This window comes from Rhodotorula paludigena (genome assembly GCF_050403205.1).
Source record: "Rhodotorula paludigena JCM10292 DNA, Rt_paludigena_JCM10292v1_ctg33, whole genome shotgun sequence".
Lineage (NCBI taxonomy): Eukaryota > Fungi > Basidiomycota > Microbotryomycetes > Sporidiobolales > Sporidiobolaceae > Rhodotorula > Rhodotorula paludigena.
This window is the reverse complement of record NW_027481425.1, coordinates 92722-106541: the sequence shown is the minus strand read 5'-3', so window position 1 is coordinate 106541 and position 13820 is coordinate 92722. Positions and strand designations below refer to the sequence as shown.

General features: G+C 64.6%; 4 protein-coding genes across 4 annotated transcripts; 2 read left to right on the top strand and 2 right to left on the bottom strand.

The window, feature by feature from the left end:
• Positions 1 to 64: 64 nt before the first annotated feature.
• ISC1 (inositol phosphosphingolipid phospholipase) lies at positions 65 to 1693 on the bottom strand (the record flags this gene model as incomplete). Its single annotated transcript, XM_076650241.1, has 4 exons — positions 65 to 856; positions 967 to 1270; positions 1333 to 1534; positions 1603 to 1693. The coding sequence occupies 4 exons, from the start codon at positions 1691 to 1693 to the stop codon at positions 65 to 67; spliced, it is 1389 nt and encodes a 462-aa protein (XP_076504201.1).
• Positions 1694 to 1807: 114 nt separating this feature from the next.
• JCM10292_006615 (TBC domain-containing protein) lies at positions 1808 to 3962 on the top strand (the record flags this gene model as incomplete). Its single annotated transcript, XM_076650240.1, has 6 exons — positions 1808 to 2395; positions 2466 to 2570; positions 2635 to 2686; positions 2767 to 3203; positions 3271 to 3399; positions 3456 to 3962. 6 exons carry the CDS (start codon positions 1808 to 1810, stop codon positions 3960 to 3962), a joined length of 1818 nt encoding a protein of 605 aa, XP_076504200.1.
• Positions 3963 to 4069: 107 nt separating this feature from the next.
• JCM10292_006614 (uncharacterized protein) lies at positions 4070 to 5169 on the bottom strand (the record flags this gene model as incomplete). The annotated part of the gene is made up of 3 exons (XM_076650239.1): positions 4070 to 4603; positions 4670 to 4852; positions 4912 to 5169. The coding sequence occupies 3 exons, from the start codon at positions 5167 to 5169 to the stop codon at positions 4070 to 4072; spliced, it is 975 nt and encodes a 324-aa protein (XP_076504199.1).
• A 599-nt stretch (positions 5170 to 5768) lies between these two features.
• Positions 5769 to 13742, top strand: CCH1 (calcium channel protein CCH1; the record flags this gene model as incomplete). Its single annotated transcript, XM_076650238.1, has 19 exons — positions 5769 to 7195; positions 7257 to 8217; positions 8278 to 8416; positions 8476 to 8715; positions 8778 to 8795; positions 8852 to 8963; positions 9021 to 9654; positions 9712 to 10394; positions 10453 to 11077; positions 11133 to 11539; positions 11598 to 11749; positions 11807 to 11944; positions 12005 to 12266; positions 12322 to 12498; positions 12553 to 12609; positions 12667 to 12749; positions 12806 to 12987; positions 13047 to 13396; positions 13463 to 13742. The coding sequence occupies 19 exons, from the start codon at positions 5769 to 5771 to the stop codon at positions 13740 to 13742; spliced, it is 6927 nt and encodes a 2308-aa protein (XP_076504198.1).
• Positions 13743 to 13820: the final 78 nt, after the last annotated feature.

Genomic DNA, 13820 nt, shown 5'->3' with positions numbered 1-13820 from the left:
GTCTCTCGCATTCTCGAGCCCTTGCTCGCGGGAGACAGAGACAGGAGAACAGCGAGTGTCCATGTCACCTCGTCCACCCGCCGTCGTCAATCTCGACGCTCCTGCGCTCCTCGCCCATCCGAATCCGGATCCGCTGCAACTCGGCCTCAATCTCGGCAATCACGTTCCGGAGCTGCCCGGCCTCCCACCTCCCGCCGATGAACCCGCTGTAGAGGAACGTCGCGCCCGCGGCGCCGGCGCCCGTCGCGGCGAGGACGAAGGCCCACGCGAGCCAGCGCAGGGGCTCGAGCGACGCGCCGACGGCGAGCGCGACGCTCGCGAGGATGCAGGCGGCGCAGACGCGGAGCTGAGTGCGCGACGACGCGAGGCACGCGCGGTATGCGGCGTGGAGCGTCGAGAGCGCGGGCGAGAGGAGGTCGGGCGCGAGCGGGTCGGGGAGGAGCTGCTGCCGCTGCGACAGAGTGAAGGTCGCCTCGATCGCAAAGTGGTCCGAGTACGAGACGCCGAGCGAGGGGATGGGCTCGGTCAGCTGCAGCGCGCACGACTCGGCGCGCAGCTGCAGCGGCGAGTCGGCGGGCGAACGGTACAGGACGTAGTCGAGCCGCTTGCCGCCGCGCAGGATGACATCGTCGCGCGGGCTGCGCCGTTTCAGCTTGGCGGCAGAGTACGTGTTGAGCGGCGAGTCGCACGTGATGCCGTGCGTGTGCATCGCCTCGATCGGCGAGAGGGCGCGGTGTTGTGCCGAGGTGATGGATGGTGGGGCCAGATGCGTTTGTGCGAATGCGTCGAGGAGAGAGCCGTGCGTCTGGATGAGCTGCATGATAACCGAGTGCGGTTGCGAGTTGAAGTCGCCCGTCTGCGCGACAGCGAGGGTGTCAGTATCGTGACGTTCCGCATGTTCGCACGCCAGCCAGCATGTCACAGGTGCAAGGGCAAGGACAGGCGGGCGAGGTAGGCAAGACTCACGACGAGGACATGTCGCCCGCGCTCTGCCTTCTCGGTCGCGATCCTCGCCAGCTCCCAAGCCTGTGCCACGCGATGTGCGCCCGTCACCGTGTCCCCTTCTCCGCCGGGAGCATACATGTGGGTGTTGAGGACGTCGACATTGCCGATGCCCTCGACCGAGAGGGTGACGCCGCAGACGGACTTGCCGGCGAAGAAGTCGCCCTCGATGAAGTGGAGCGGGAAGCCATTGAGCTGGTAGGGCGTCGCAAAGGCCGACACGATTGGGTGGCGAGCGAGGATGGCTAGGCCCGAACCGATGGCACCGCTGCGACGAGGACGAGGGTGAGTTGGCGACATCGCTCTTTCCGGGCGGCAGAGGGTGCGCACCTGTAGAAGAAGCGGCTGTGGACGAGACCTGCCTCTTTCGCGCGCTCTGCGACAAGGTCAAAGTCCTCGCGGATCCACAGCTCCTGCAACGCAACGACATCGTATCCATCGACGCCGTCTCCCGGGGCCGGCGGAGTGCCTGGATCGGACGAGTAGGATGCTCTTGAGCCCTGTGCGCCGCTGCTCGAGGCTGCGAGCCAGTCTGCGATGGCGTGGATGCGTTGCTGCCGCTTGTCGGCGACGAGCCACAGTCCCCTGCCGACGGCGCACAGTGAGCGCGGGAGGGCAAGCAGAGCACAAGAGAGACTCGCCAGCAGTTTAATGAGAGCACGCGCAGCCTCTTTCCCTCGCTTGCGGCCATCGTTTCCCTTACAACGCTGAGCGGAAGCAAGCACTCTTCGGCGCGGCTCCACCTCGGCACGGCCCTCGTCGCCGTGCTCTGCCCCTCGCACAGCGAGCACGAACAGCCCGCGCAATGGATGCAGACGACGCCCTCGAGCACCGCCTGCACGACGTCGCGCTCGACGACGAGCCGCGCATGCACTCACTCACCGCACCGCCCGACCACGACCCCGCCTCGGGTCTCGACACGCCCGCCGAGGACGCGCAGGGACCTACGGATGGTGCGGAGCACGGCTACAGCGCTGCAGAGGGCGCGGAAGAGCTTCCCGAGGGCGGAACGAGCGCGCAAGACGCGTCGGAGAGCAGCGCGGACGCTGCGCAGTCCGACTTGGCCGCGCTCCCAGACGCGCAGGACGATGACGGAGGCTTCGATGCCGTCTCGCTCGACGACGGCCACGCGCCCGCAGCGTCCGCCTCGACCGCGCGCTCGTCGTCGTCCCCAAGCCCGTCGCCCGCACCGACCTCGAGTCCGCCGCTCAGCCCGAGCCTCGCCTCGACCGCCGCGACGACCGTAGCAGACGCACCCTCGAGCGTAGAGGTCGGCGCCCAGCCCCACGATGAGGTCGCAGAGCCCGCGACGGCGGGTGCGAGTGCAGCCCCACCTGCTGCCGCTGCTGCTGCTACCGCTCCCGAGCCTTCCCCTTCTTCCGGCGCAGACGAGGTGCGCTTCTCTCGTCCTCTTACCCGAGACTCTTTGTGCCGCTAACTCTCGAAGCGGCGACGACGCGCAGAGCACGCCCAAGAAGCAGATGAGCACGCGCATGCCGACCGTCATGCAAAAGGTCGTGTCCATGACCCGCCAGCGTAACCTGCCGCCAAAGAGCCGCGAGGAGGAGGTGCGCCGACTCGCTTTTTCCCGCTCGGAGTGAGGGTGTAGCTGACGAAGAGATGTGCTTGCAGGAGAAGCACCTCCAGCAGCTCGCCGCCATGCATGCGGCGAGTCGCGAAGCCGGTGTGTCGATACACACCTCCGATAGTATCATTCGACCCTGTCTGACGCTGACCCCTTGCGCTGTCGGATACTACGCACAGAGAAGCGCCGCCGCTCCGAAGCCGAACACCGCGCGCACCTCCGCGCCGCCTCTCTCGCATCGGCCTTCCCCGCGTGGGAAAGCGCGATCCTGCCCAACTGGCGCGCCGTGATGCACGACACGGCGCAGGGGCGGCACCTGCGCCGCCTATGGTGGGACGGGACGATGCCCGTGCGGTGGCGCGGGCGCCTGTGGAGCATGTGCATCGGGAACGTGCTCGCCGTGAGCAAGGGCGCGTTCGCGAAGGCGCTCGAGCGCGTGCAGAGGCTGCGGGACGAGGGCGATGCGGCGATGCTGGAGGCGACGAGGAGGGCAAAAGAGGACGCAGAGAGGACGCTCCCGGCGCTCAAGCTGTTCCAGGAGGGGAGGGTCATGCACGACGACTTGATGGAGCTCCTGCTCGCATGGTCGGTGCACGAGAAGATGGCGCCGCGATACGTGCGTTGCTTTGTGTCTGTCCAGCACGGTCGAGCTCACTTGACAATCTGCGACGCCACGCCCACAGCCCGAAGGACTCTCTTTCCCCGCGGCGCTCCTCCTGCTCAACATGAGCCCGCCAGAGGCGTTCATCTGCCTCGTCAACCTCGTGCAAAAATCGTTCCTGCGGTCCTTTTACAGCGACGACCCCGAAGAGGTGCGCCCTCTCGGGCACCTGGCACTCAACTTCGCTGACTCGGCTCTCACCGTCAGATTGAGGCATACTACCGCGTCTTTGACACGCTCCTCGCCGACGCGATGCCCAAAATCTACGCCAACTTTTCGTCGCAGGTCGTCCGCCCCTCGCTGTACCTCTTCCCCTGGCTCACGACGCTCTTCGTCGCGTTCCTCCCGCTCGACCTCTCGACGCGCATCTTTGACGTCTTCCTCCTCGAGGGCGACTCGTTCGCGTTCCGCGTTGCGCTCGCGCTCCTCGAGATCCTCGAGCCGCGCCTGTTCAACCCCAACCTCGACGAGCTCGCGGCCGTCTTTGCCGCGCAGGACCGCGGCGCCGTCGGCGTCGTCCGCCGCGACAAGGGCCTCCTGACTGCGGACGGCGCGGTCGAGGAGCGCGACGGGGGCGTCAGGGTCGAGAAGGAGGACGTGTACGACGCGATGGGCGTCACCGAGGAGCGCGTGTTTGCGCTCCTCGACCGCATGGAGTGGAAGGAGGAGACGTGGGCGCGGCTCGTCGAGCGAGAACTGCCCGAGGTGGTCTAGCTGTGGGCCCCTTGTCGATCTCGAGCGAGAGCGGGCTGGTCCTGCCGCGGCTCCGGTCGTCGTTCTGTAGCACTTTTGCAGGTTCTATTCCTTAGGTTCCTCCACGTCTACGTTGCAAGCATTTCCTTGAGTGTCTCCTCGAAGTCCTCTGGCTCCCTCCCCAGCACCTCCCTCATCGTCGTCGTCACGACCCCCGTCTCGCCCCTCTCGATGGCCTCCCACGCATTCGCCCACTTCTCCGCCCAGTACCTCCCGCCGTCGTCGCCCGGGTACACCGCAAACCCTTCCTGCACCTGCGCCTGCGCCGCGTACTCTTCGACCGAGACGCGCTCGACGCGCAAGTCGGGCTGCGGCGGGCTCGAGAGCCGTCCGAGCAGCTGCGCCGTCTCGGCGAGGGACCACTCGCGCGCGCCCGAGAGGACGACGGTGCGGTTCTTCCACTCGCTCGACGAGGTGGCCGAGGCCAGGGAGAGGAGGATGCGCGCGGTCGCCTCGCCCAGCTCGTCGCGCTTGACCCAGGCGATGCCCCGACCGGCGCCGGCGGGCGCGTGCGGGATGCGGATCGTGCGCGAGGGGGAAGACGGCGAGTAGAAGGCGGTGTAGATCGGGAACGACTCGGAGTAGAGCCCTTCGCGGACGATCTGTGCGACTCTAGTCAGCCTAGCGTCCTGCCTTCTGTGCAGGGTGGACGGACGGCGGGGACGCACAGTAAAGGTGAAGGAATCGTCCTGCTCCTGTAGCTCGCGGAGATACTGCTCCGTGCGCAGGTGCGCCTGCATCACCTGCGCGACAGACTCGGTGGACTCGGGGCCTCCGGCGAATGCGAGAGACGTGTAGATGACGTGCTTGACACCCGACCGGCGAGCGGCTTCGATCGCGCGCTTGTGCGACTGCGAGCGGGCAGCACGGTCAGCTTATGCTGGACGGCCGAAGAGGTAGCGAGGCGCACCTCGAAGCGGTGCTCGATCTGGATGGACGGGTACGAGATCAAGCACAGCGTCTCTGCTCCCGCGAATACGCCCTCGAGCGTCTCGGGCTGGTCATAGTCTGCCTGACGGAGCGTGACCCCCTTCCCCTTTGCAGCGGTGAGCTTGTCCGGGTTGCGCGAGACGAAGAGGAGCGAGGAGGAGGGCTGGGGCGACAGCGCGAGCAGGTGCGAGACGATGGACGAGCCGAGGCCGCCCGAAGCTGGGAAGACGGCGAGCATGGTAGCGTTGCTGGAATAGCAGGAAGGAGAGAGCGGGACAAGCAAAGTGGAGGTAGGTGGAAGGAAATGATGAGCTCATCACGGCGCAATGTCACAGCAGGCGGGTGCGGTGTCGACGTGCAGGCGGGGCTGGGGTGTAGCTCTCATTCCCAGTAGAGCACTCCGCGCATCTGCATCTCCGCTGCGAGGAAGGCCAACGCGGTCGTTCCGACGACAGATTGCGCATCGCGCAGAGGCTGTGCGCACGCCGAAGCGCTGTTTCGTAGCTGCCGGCTGGTGCCCTAGACCATATTGCCGTCCTCGACAAAGCACGGCACGCACTAGAAACGCAAGACCGGGTTCTCCGGTGGCAGAGGCTCCGTCGCAGAGGACAACGACGAGGGTGTGCACCGCTCGAGCGTCTTGAGCGGACAGGTGGGCGCACGCAGCTCTGTAGAGCCCTGCTGACCCTCGCAGAGGCGCTCTCTGCCTGTGTACACGGTCCGAGGCTGGAGGCAACCTCCTCCTGCTCCGCCGACATCCGCGCGCACCTCGGCTGCCTCTGCTCTCTCCTCCGCCTTCTCTAAGCTCCTGGCTGCTCGTACAGGTGCTGAGAGTGCATGAGCGCATCGCAGGGTCGAGCCTCGCCCGACCCAGACGACCCTCGACCGGCATCTCCCGCCGAAGCTGCGCGTGCGAACGCACCAGCCGCGCACCCTCTTCGCCTCAGTCTTCCTTCGAGTGGCTCCAGCGTACTGTCAGCCGCTACAACCACGCTGCAGGGGACTGCTCACGGAGAACAGAGCGCGGCAGACGAGGCGACGACCCCAGTCACGGCCCTCTTCGAGTCCGCTCTTCACGGCGGACGTGCAGGCGCATACGGCTCCGATGACGAGTACGAATCCGCTGAAGGGTACGAGCGAGTGTGGGACGACGACGACCGCGGTGCAGCAGATCTAAGAGCCGACACCGCGCTCGGAACAGGCGTCGACAGCGTCAACGAGGCGGTGCCAGGCTCTCGACAACCCGGCGACCGGCCGCAGGGGTGGCGCCACTTCCGCGCCGCCACGCCCAGCAATTCCACAGACGTCTACGCACCGTCGCGAAGCTCGACTATCGGGCTGCGGGACGGATCCACTGTTCGAACCCTTCCTGCCGTTCCTCCTGCCTCCTCCTCGACCCCGTCCACGCCGCTCGCACATGAAGACGACCCCTTCCGCGCCTCGACTGGCAGCTCTCAGCCCTCGTCGTCGTCCCTCTTCGACCCGCACTACGGCGTGTTGCACACGCGCGCCGACTCGCACCCGCTCAGCCTGGCACCCTCGTCCACAGACCCGAGCTACGGCTTCTCGTCCCACCCCACCGACGATCCGGCGGGCGAAGAGGACGAATTGCGCTCCCCGCTCCAGTCGCACACGTCCTCCGCGACTCGCCCCCCTCCCCAGCGCCGCGCGCGCGTCGCGCCCTCCTCGCCGCCTGCGCACCCCGCGGCGTCCCACTCGCGCACTTCGCACTTCCTGCACTCGCTCGCCGCCTCGCCCGTGGCCGCCGCCGCGCGCCTCTCGTCCCGCTCGCGCTCGCGGTCGCGCAGTCGCAGCCCGGGCGGGCGAGGTGCGGCGGGCTGGCACGCGCTCGAGGAGGTGCCGTCTGCGGGCGGGGCGAGCACCAGTTCGGGCGGGAGTGCGGCGCTCAAGCGGCGGAGCACGCTCACGGTTGCGACTGAGCGGCTGAGGCGGATGAGCGTCAGGGTCGTGAACGTTGCGGGCGCTGATGCTGAGGAGCTCAACGAGGTGGACCTGGAGGAAGAGGAGAAGGCGGGCAAGGCGAGACAAGAGGATGAGCCGAGGACGCCGACAGGCGCGGCGGAGGAGGAAGGGCGCCCGATCGGAGCCGGGGAAAAGAGCGCGGGTGGAGAAGGCGGCGAGAAGTGGAAGAAGCGGTACGAGGAGCACGAGAAGTTGTACCGCCAGTTAAGGGGCAACACGCTCGGGTGGTTCGGGCCAGATCATCGGCTCAGGCAGGCGTGCGCCAAGGTGCTCACCGCCAGGCACGTTTTTCTGCTCTATCGTCCCGGCTCAACGGCCTACTGAGCTGGCCCTCTCGTGCAGGTGGACCGAACCGATCATCCTTCTCCTCATCATCCTCCAGGTCGTCGTGCAGACAATACAGGCGTCTCCCGACGTCTACGCCCATCCGCGCCCGACCAAGGGTTACTTTCACACGTGGGAAGACGTCGTGCTCTTCGTCGTCTTTTGCATCTTCACCGTCGAAATCGTTGCGCGGGTCATTGTCACCGGCCTCATCATCAACCCGCCACGACCTCCCTCTGCGCCTGAACCCAAGACGGACATCTACGGCACGCCGAAGAGGTCGCCGTCGCTCCTTACCAAGATCTCGACCCGCCTGTCGCCCCTCCCTTCTCCGCAGGCCTCGCCGAGCGCACATCGCCCTGGCCTCTTTCCGTCGCCATCGCAGGGCTCGCTCGCACGCACCCACTCTGCCTCGTCGCACCTCTCGCCCATTCCGCCGTCGCCAACTAAGGGGCCCTCGTCTTATCCGCCTGCCTCGACCGACATAACGACGATGGATTACGCTAGCTTTCCCGGCGGCGCGAGCTCGACAGCCTCGCTCATTCGCGAGGACAGCGTTCGCACCGCCACCTCGATCAATCCGGGTCCGCTCGGCGTCGGACTGGGCTTCACCGCGCCATCTGCCTCGGCTTACGAACCGCACTCGATCAAGGCCGGTCTCGCGTCTGTCTTTCCTGCGGCGACCGCGCCCGCAAGCGCCAACAGCGGCGCCAGCACGCACACTAGCCCGACGTTCGGCTTCAAGGTCTCGTCGGCGACCACTCCGTACGCGCTGTCGATCAAGCGGCAGCGCCAGACGTACCAGCAAGCATTCCTGCGCCACTCGTGGAACCGCATCGACTTTATCGCCGTCGTGTGCTTCTGGGTCGCGTTCGCGCTCAGCGAGACGGGGCTCGAGGCGAGCGATAACTTGTGGTTCTTCCGCGCGCTGAGCGTGCTGCGTGCGACAAGGCTGCTCGCCATCACGGCAGGAACGCAGGTGCGCTGCGTCCTATGCGTCAGCCTGCTCGCAGGACTGACACGACATTTGTGCATGCAGACTATCCTGCACTCGCTGAAGCGCGCGAGCCCGCTCCTCGTCAAGGTCGGACTCTTTGTCGCATTCGGCATGATCCTCTTCAGCATCATCGGCGTGCAGGCCTTTCGCGGATCGTACGAGCGCGCATGTGTCTGGGTCGGTGCGTCGCTTATGCTCATTGACCCCCGTGTCAAAGTAGCTGACAGCCTGATGCCACAGACCCCGCCGGCATCCTCGCCGACGTCGTCAGCGAGCAACCCTGCGGCGGTTTTGTCGACCGCGTGACCGGCGAAACGCTTGCCTATCTGAACTCGGCGGGGCAGCTCGTCAACGACAATCCTAAGGGGTTCATCTGCGCCGCGCCGAGCGTGTGCCGAGACTCGGGCAACCCCGCCGGTGGCAACATGAGCTTCGACAACATCTTTGCGGCGCTGATGCAGGTCGTCATCATTGCTTCGGGTGCGCCCTGCCTCTTGCGCTGCTCATTCAAGTGGTTGTTCTGATGCGTTCTTCGCAAACAGCCAACACGTGGACCGACAGTGCGCTCAGTCAGCCTCTCTTCAGGAATGTGTGGCTGACCCGCTGAAATTCGCAGACATGTACCACATGATGGATACCGACTTCTTCGTTTCGGTACTCTACTTCATTTTCGCCCTCATCATCCTGAACTACTGGACACTCAATCTACTCGTCGCCGTCATCACGTCGTGCGTGACGCTCCGTGTCCCGTCAAATGCAAGATTCTGACCACATGCCTCGCTCAGCACGTTCGCCGACATCCGTCTCGAGACGAAGCATTCGGCTTTCGCGAACACGTCGGCAGCGGTCACATCGTCCCGCTACGACGACGATCGCAAGCCCCGGCGCGCCCTCGGCCGCACCGCCAATGTCGTCGGCAAGGTGTACCAGAAGACCCATCTCGTCTGGGTCGCCCTCATCGTTGCCTCAATCGCCTTCATGGCCGACCGCGAGTACAACATGGACCCGAACAAGTCGCGCACGTACGAATGGATCGAGTTGGGCCTGACGCTGGCGTTCGACGTCGAGATCGCCATCCGCATGTTTGCATCGCTGCCCGAGTGGCGCTCCTACTTCCTCGGCACGCGCAACCGTGTCGACCTCTTCCTCGCAATCATGACGAGCCTGATCCAGATCCCGCCTATCTTTCACTCGGACGCCTACGCATGGCTCACGGTCTTCCAGATTGCACGTTTCTACCGCGTCATCCTCGCGCTGCCGCGCATGCGCCGCCTCCTGCATCGCGTCCTCGGCACATTCGTCGGCCTGCTCAACATGACCGTCTTCCTTCTCCTCATGACCTTTATAACGGCCCTCATCGGCGTTCAGTTTTTGCGCGGCATCCCGGGCGAGGACGACGGCGTCATGACCTACTTCCAGGCAAGTCTCGCAGCCGAGCACCGAAACGCATGCCTGCTAATACGTGCCCCACTACAGATCTACAACGCTTTCCTCGTCCAGTACCAGCTGCTCTCGTCGGAAAATTGGACCGACCCGCTCGCAGTCGCGCTCGCCGCGCAACGCGGCACCTGGCAGATCGCGCTCACGGCCATCTTCATGTGCGGCTGGATGATCTTTGCCTACTTCATCCTCCTCAACCTCTTCATCGCGCTCCTGAACGAGAATTGGCAGCTCGAGGAGGCCGACAAGCGCGCGCGCCAGCTCGAGGCATTCGTCCAAGGTCCCGACAAGCAACCCGCGGCCGGGTGGTTCAAGCGCTTCGACCCGTACACGTTCGTCACGACGCGGATGCAACGCGCCGCGTCCAAGCGGCAGCAGCAGAAGGAGGTGCCGCTTCGCCAGGACAGCGTCGAGTCGGCCAGTTCCGGTGACGGCATCATCGACCGCGCCATGGCGACCTCGCCTGAGACGGTCGACCGCACGATGACCGCTTCGCCGGAGACGCTCGATCGGCGAGTGATGTCCTCGCCTGAGCCACTTGACTCGCCTGGAGAGGACGAGAAGACGCCATCGGGCACGCCGGCCTCAACGACTGGTGGCACGCTGCCGCGCATGGGGCGTAGGATCCCGACCAGGCTGCGCACAGGCTTCGACAGCTTGCGCGGCTACGTCGCGCCGTCTTCGCCGCTCGATCCGCCCACCGCCTACTACCACTCCCGGTGCGCTTGCATCCACCTCGCTCGGCACGAGCACAGCTGACCCAAGTTGGCGTTGTAGCACCGGCACCAGCATCTCGCAGGACGTCACGTTCGACGAGCAGGTCCGGCTGCAGGACGTCAAGCAGAAGCGGCAGAACACCATTGCCGAGTACATTGTCGAGAACCCGGTCTACGACAAGTCGCTCTTCCTCTTCCCGCAGTCGTCGCGCATCCGCCGCTTCTGCCAAGCGCTCGTCGACCCCGCGTACGGTCCCGAGCGTATCAACGGTCGCGAGCCCATCCCCGTGTACAAGTGGGCCTTCGCGGCGTTGATGCTCGTCATCATCGTGTCATCCGTTGCCGTCGCCGGTGTCGCCAACCCGCATTACCGCCGCGAGTACTTCCTCGAGCACGGCAACGAGCGGATGACGTGGTACAACACGGCCGAGGTCGCGCTGGGCCTGGTGTTCATCCTCGAATTCATCATCAAGGTCGTCGCGGACGGATTCATCTACGCGCCGAACGCCTACCTCCTCTCAATTTGGAACTGCATCGACTTCTTCGTCCTCGCCACCGTCATCACGAACGTCATTCTTGTCCTCATCGATGGGGCGTACAACTCACGCTTCACGCGCGCGCTCAAGGCCTTCCGGGCGCTTCGCATCATCAACCTGTGGCCGGCTATGCGGCAGACCTTCTACGACGTGCGTGAAAGCTTCTCCACCGTTTCCGCTGCTGCGCTCACTCGCGTGCCTGCAGGTTCTCATTCTCGGATTCGGCCGCATCCTCGACGCCTCGATCCTCGCCGTGCTCTACATCATTCCGTTTGCCGTGTGGGGCCAAAACATCTTCTCGGGCATGCTCTACTACTGCACCGACGACAGCGTTCGGACCAAGGCGCAGTGCGTCGGCGAGTACCTCCACGCCGCGACGGACGACTGGAGTTACATGGCGCCGCGGGTCTGGAAGAACCCCTCGGTGTGGTCGTTCGACTCGTTCCGATCCTCGCTCTTGATCCTCTTCGAGATCATCAGTCTTGAAGGCTGGATCGACGTGCTCGAGTCGGCCATGCAGATCACCGGGCTCGACCGCCAACCCGAGCAGAACGCGTCGCAGTGGTCCGGCCTCTTCTTCGTGCTATACAACCTCGTCGGCGCGACCTTCGTGTAGGATTTGGTCCCTGTCGCTGCTTTCCGGTGCCGCGCTGAGCCATCCCCTTTCCAGCCTGACGGTTTTCGTCTCGGTCATCATCGCTTCCTTCACTCGACGCACCGGCAACTCGCTCCTCACCACGGAGCAGAGGCAATGGCAGGACCTTCGCAGCTTCCTTTCGCAACAGCGTCCCTTCAAGCGTCCGCGCCACCGCCCCACATCGCGTGCGTGCCGGGCAGTTCTCGCTCGCCTCAGGCAAGTCTCTGACGATATGCTCGCAGCTGTTCGAGCCTGGTGCTTCGATCGCGCCATTCACAAGCATGGCTGGTGGTCACGCGGCGTCACATCGCTCTATGTCATCAACACCATTGTTCTCGCTTCCCAGGCGACAGCGACGGAGCACGCTGCGGACGCCTACAGTACGCCCTTCTCCCATCCCGAAATCTCGGCGGAGCCTAGGCTGACACTTCAAGCCGCAGACTACATCTTTCTCGGCTTCACGCTCCTGTACCTCATCGATGTCGTCGTGCGGCTAGCCGGCCTCGGAACGAGCTTCTTCGAGAACGGCTGGAACATCTACGATCTCGTCGTCATCGCCGGCACCGTGGCAACGACCGTCCCAATTCTGCTCCACTTCACGGGCGATGCGCTCGTGCAGCTGCAGAAGGTCTTCCTCGTCGCGCTCATCTTCAAGCTCGTGCAGCGCAATGACGAGCTGCACCAACTCTTCAAAACTGCCGTGTACGTCACCGAACTCGCCTCCTTCGCTGCAGTTTACTGACTTCCCTACATACAGCTCGAGCCTGCCAGCGCTTCTCAACATCTTTGCGCTCTGGCTCTGCCTGTTCCTCGTCTACGCGATCTTCTACCTCGAGATGTTCGGACTGACAAGGTGGGAGAGCGCCGGGACCCGCCTCGCCAACTACTACACGTTCTGGTCCACCATGGTCCTGCTCGCGTTGCAGTCAACTGGGTACGTGACGCAAACGAAGTTGACCGCTCGGGCTAACGATGTAGTCGATCGCAGCGAGGGCTGGAACCAGTTCATGCACGACTACACGGTCGAATGGCCCTATTGCACAGCGTGAGCAGCCATTCCGAGCCACTCTCTCCTACCGCCGACTGACGTCTGTTCTCGCAGGTCTTCCGCCTACCTCTTCAGCGACTGCGGTTCGTCCGGCTGGGCTTACGTCCTGTTCATCACGTGGAATGTTCTATCCATGTGTTCGTGCCTCCCTCTCGCCAAGTCGTGGCCGCCTGTTGACAGCTATGCCTCGCAGACCTCTTCGTCAACCTCATTCTCGGTGTCATTGTGGAGGCTTTCGGCTTCGCGTACAAGGCATACGGCAACGTCACGCGAGTTACGCGCGAGCAGATGCGCGGCTTCAAGCAGGTTTGGGCCGAGTTCGACCCCGAACGCACGGGCTACCTCCAGCCACGCGACGTGTCTCGCTTCTGCCGGGTGAGCCCGGACTGTATCCTGCTTGATTCACTCCAGGCGCTGATACCCAGTACGTCCAGCGACTGAGCGGCGTGTTCGAGGTCAAAATCTACCGAGATGAGTGGTCGGTTCAGAGCCTGCGGGCCGGCTCGTACCGCGAGGCCATCGACTATCAGACGCGCTCGCCCGCTTTTCACCACTATCTCACTCCGCGCGGCGCCTACTCCCTCGAACGCGTCGACCTTGACAAGCTGCGGCACCTCGTGGGCGGCATCGACCAGCGTGAGGTTGCCGCACGGCGCGACAACTGGAATCGCTTGTACCACGAGGCGATGCATGACGCCGAGCTGTCTCTCAAGGGCATCTCGTTCACCAAGATGCTGCGCCTCATCGCGCACTATCGTCTCATCGACGACGATAGCGCCTTGCAGTACGTCAGACTTCTCGCTGAGTGGCTTGCCTGAACCCGCTCATCGTGCTTCTTCATTCTCGACAGGATGGACGAGCTTGCAGCGCGGCGCCGCAAGCAGCAGGTGGTTTCTGTGCGAGTCGATACGGACCGCGTCAACTCGTTTCTACGCATGGTCGTCCTCCGGCGGCGCTTCCTCGACCACCTCGAGCGCAAGCGGGTCCAAGGCGACAACGCCTCCGTGCAGTCGGGTCTGGGTATCCCGGCTATCAACGTCACAGAGGAATACGCGGCAGAAGACGCCGACCGGAATTCGACGCCGTCGATTACTGTCCCTCATCGCCCGTCCGTCTCATTCGCGGAATAAACCCGCTCACTTTGATTTCGTACCTCCTTCGTTTGTAGTCTTGGATTTCTTCGTTGTGTTCCATCAGTGCAGTCGTGC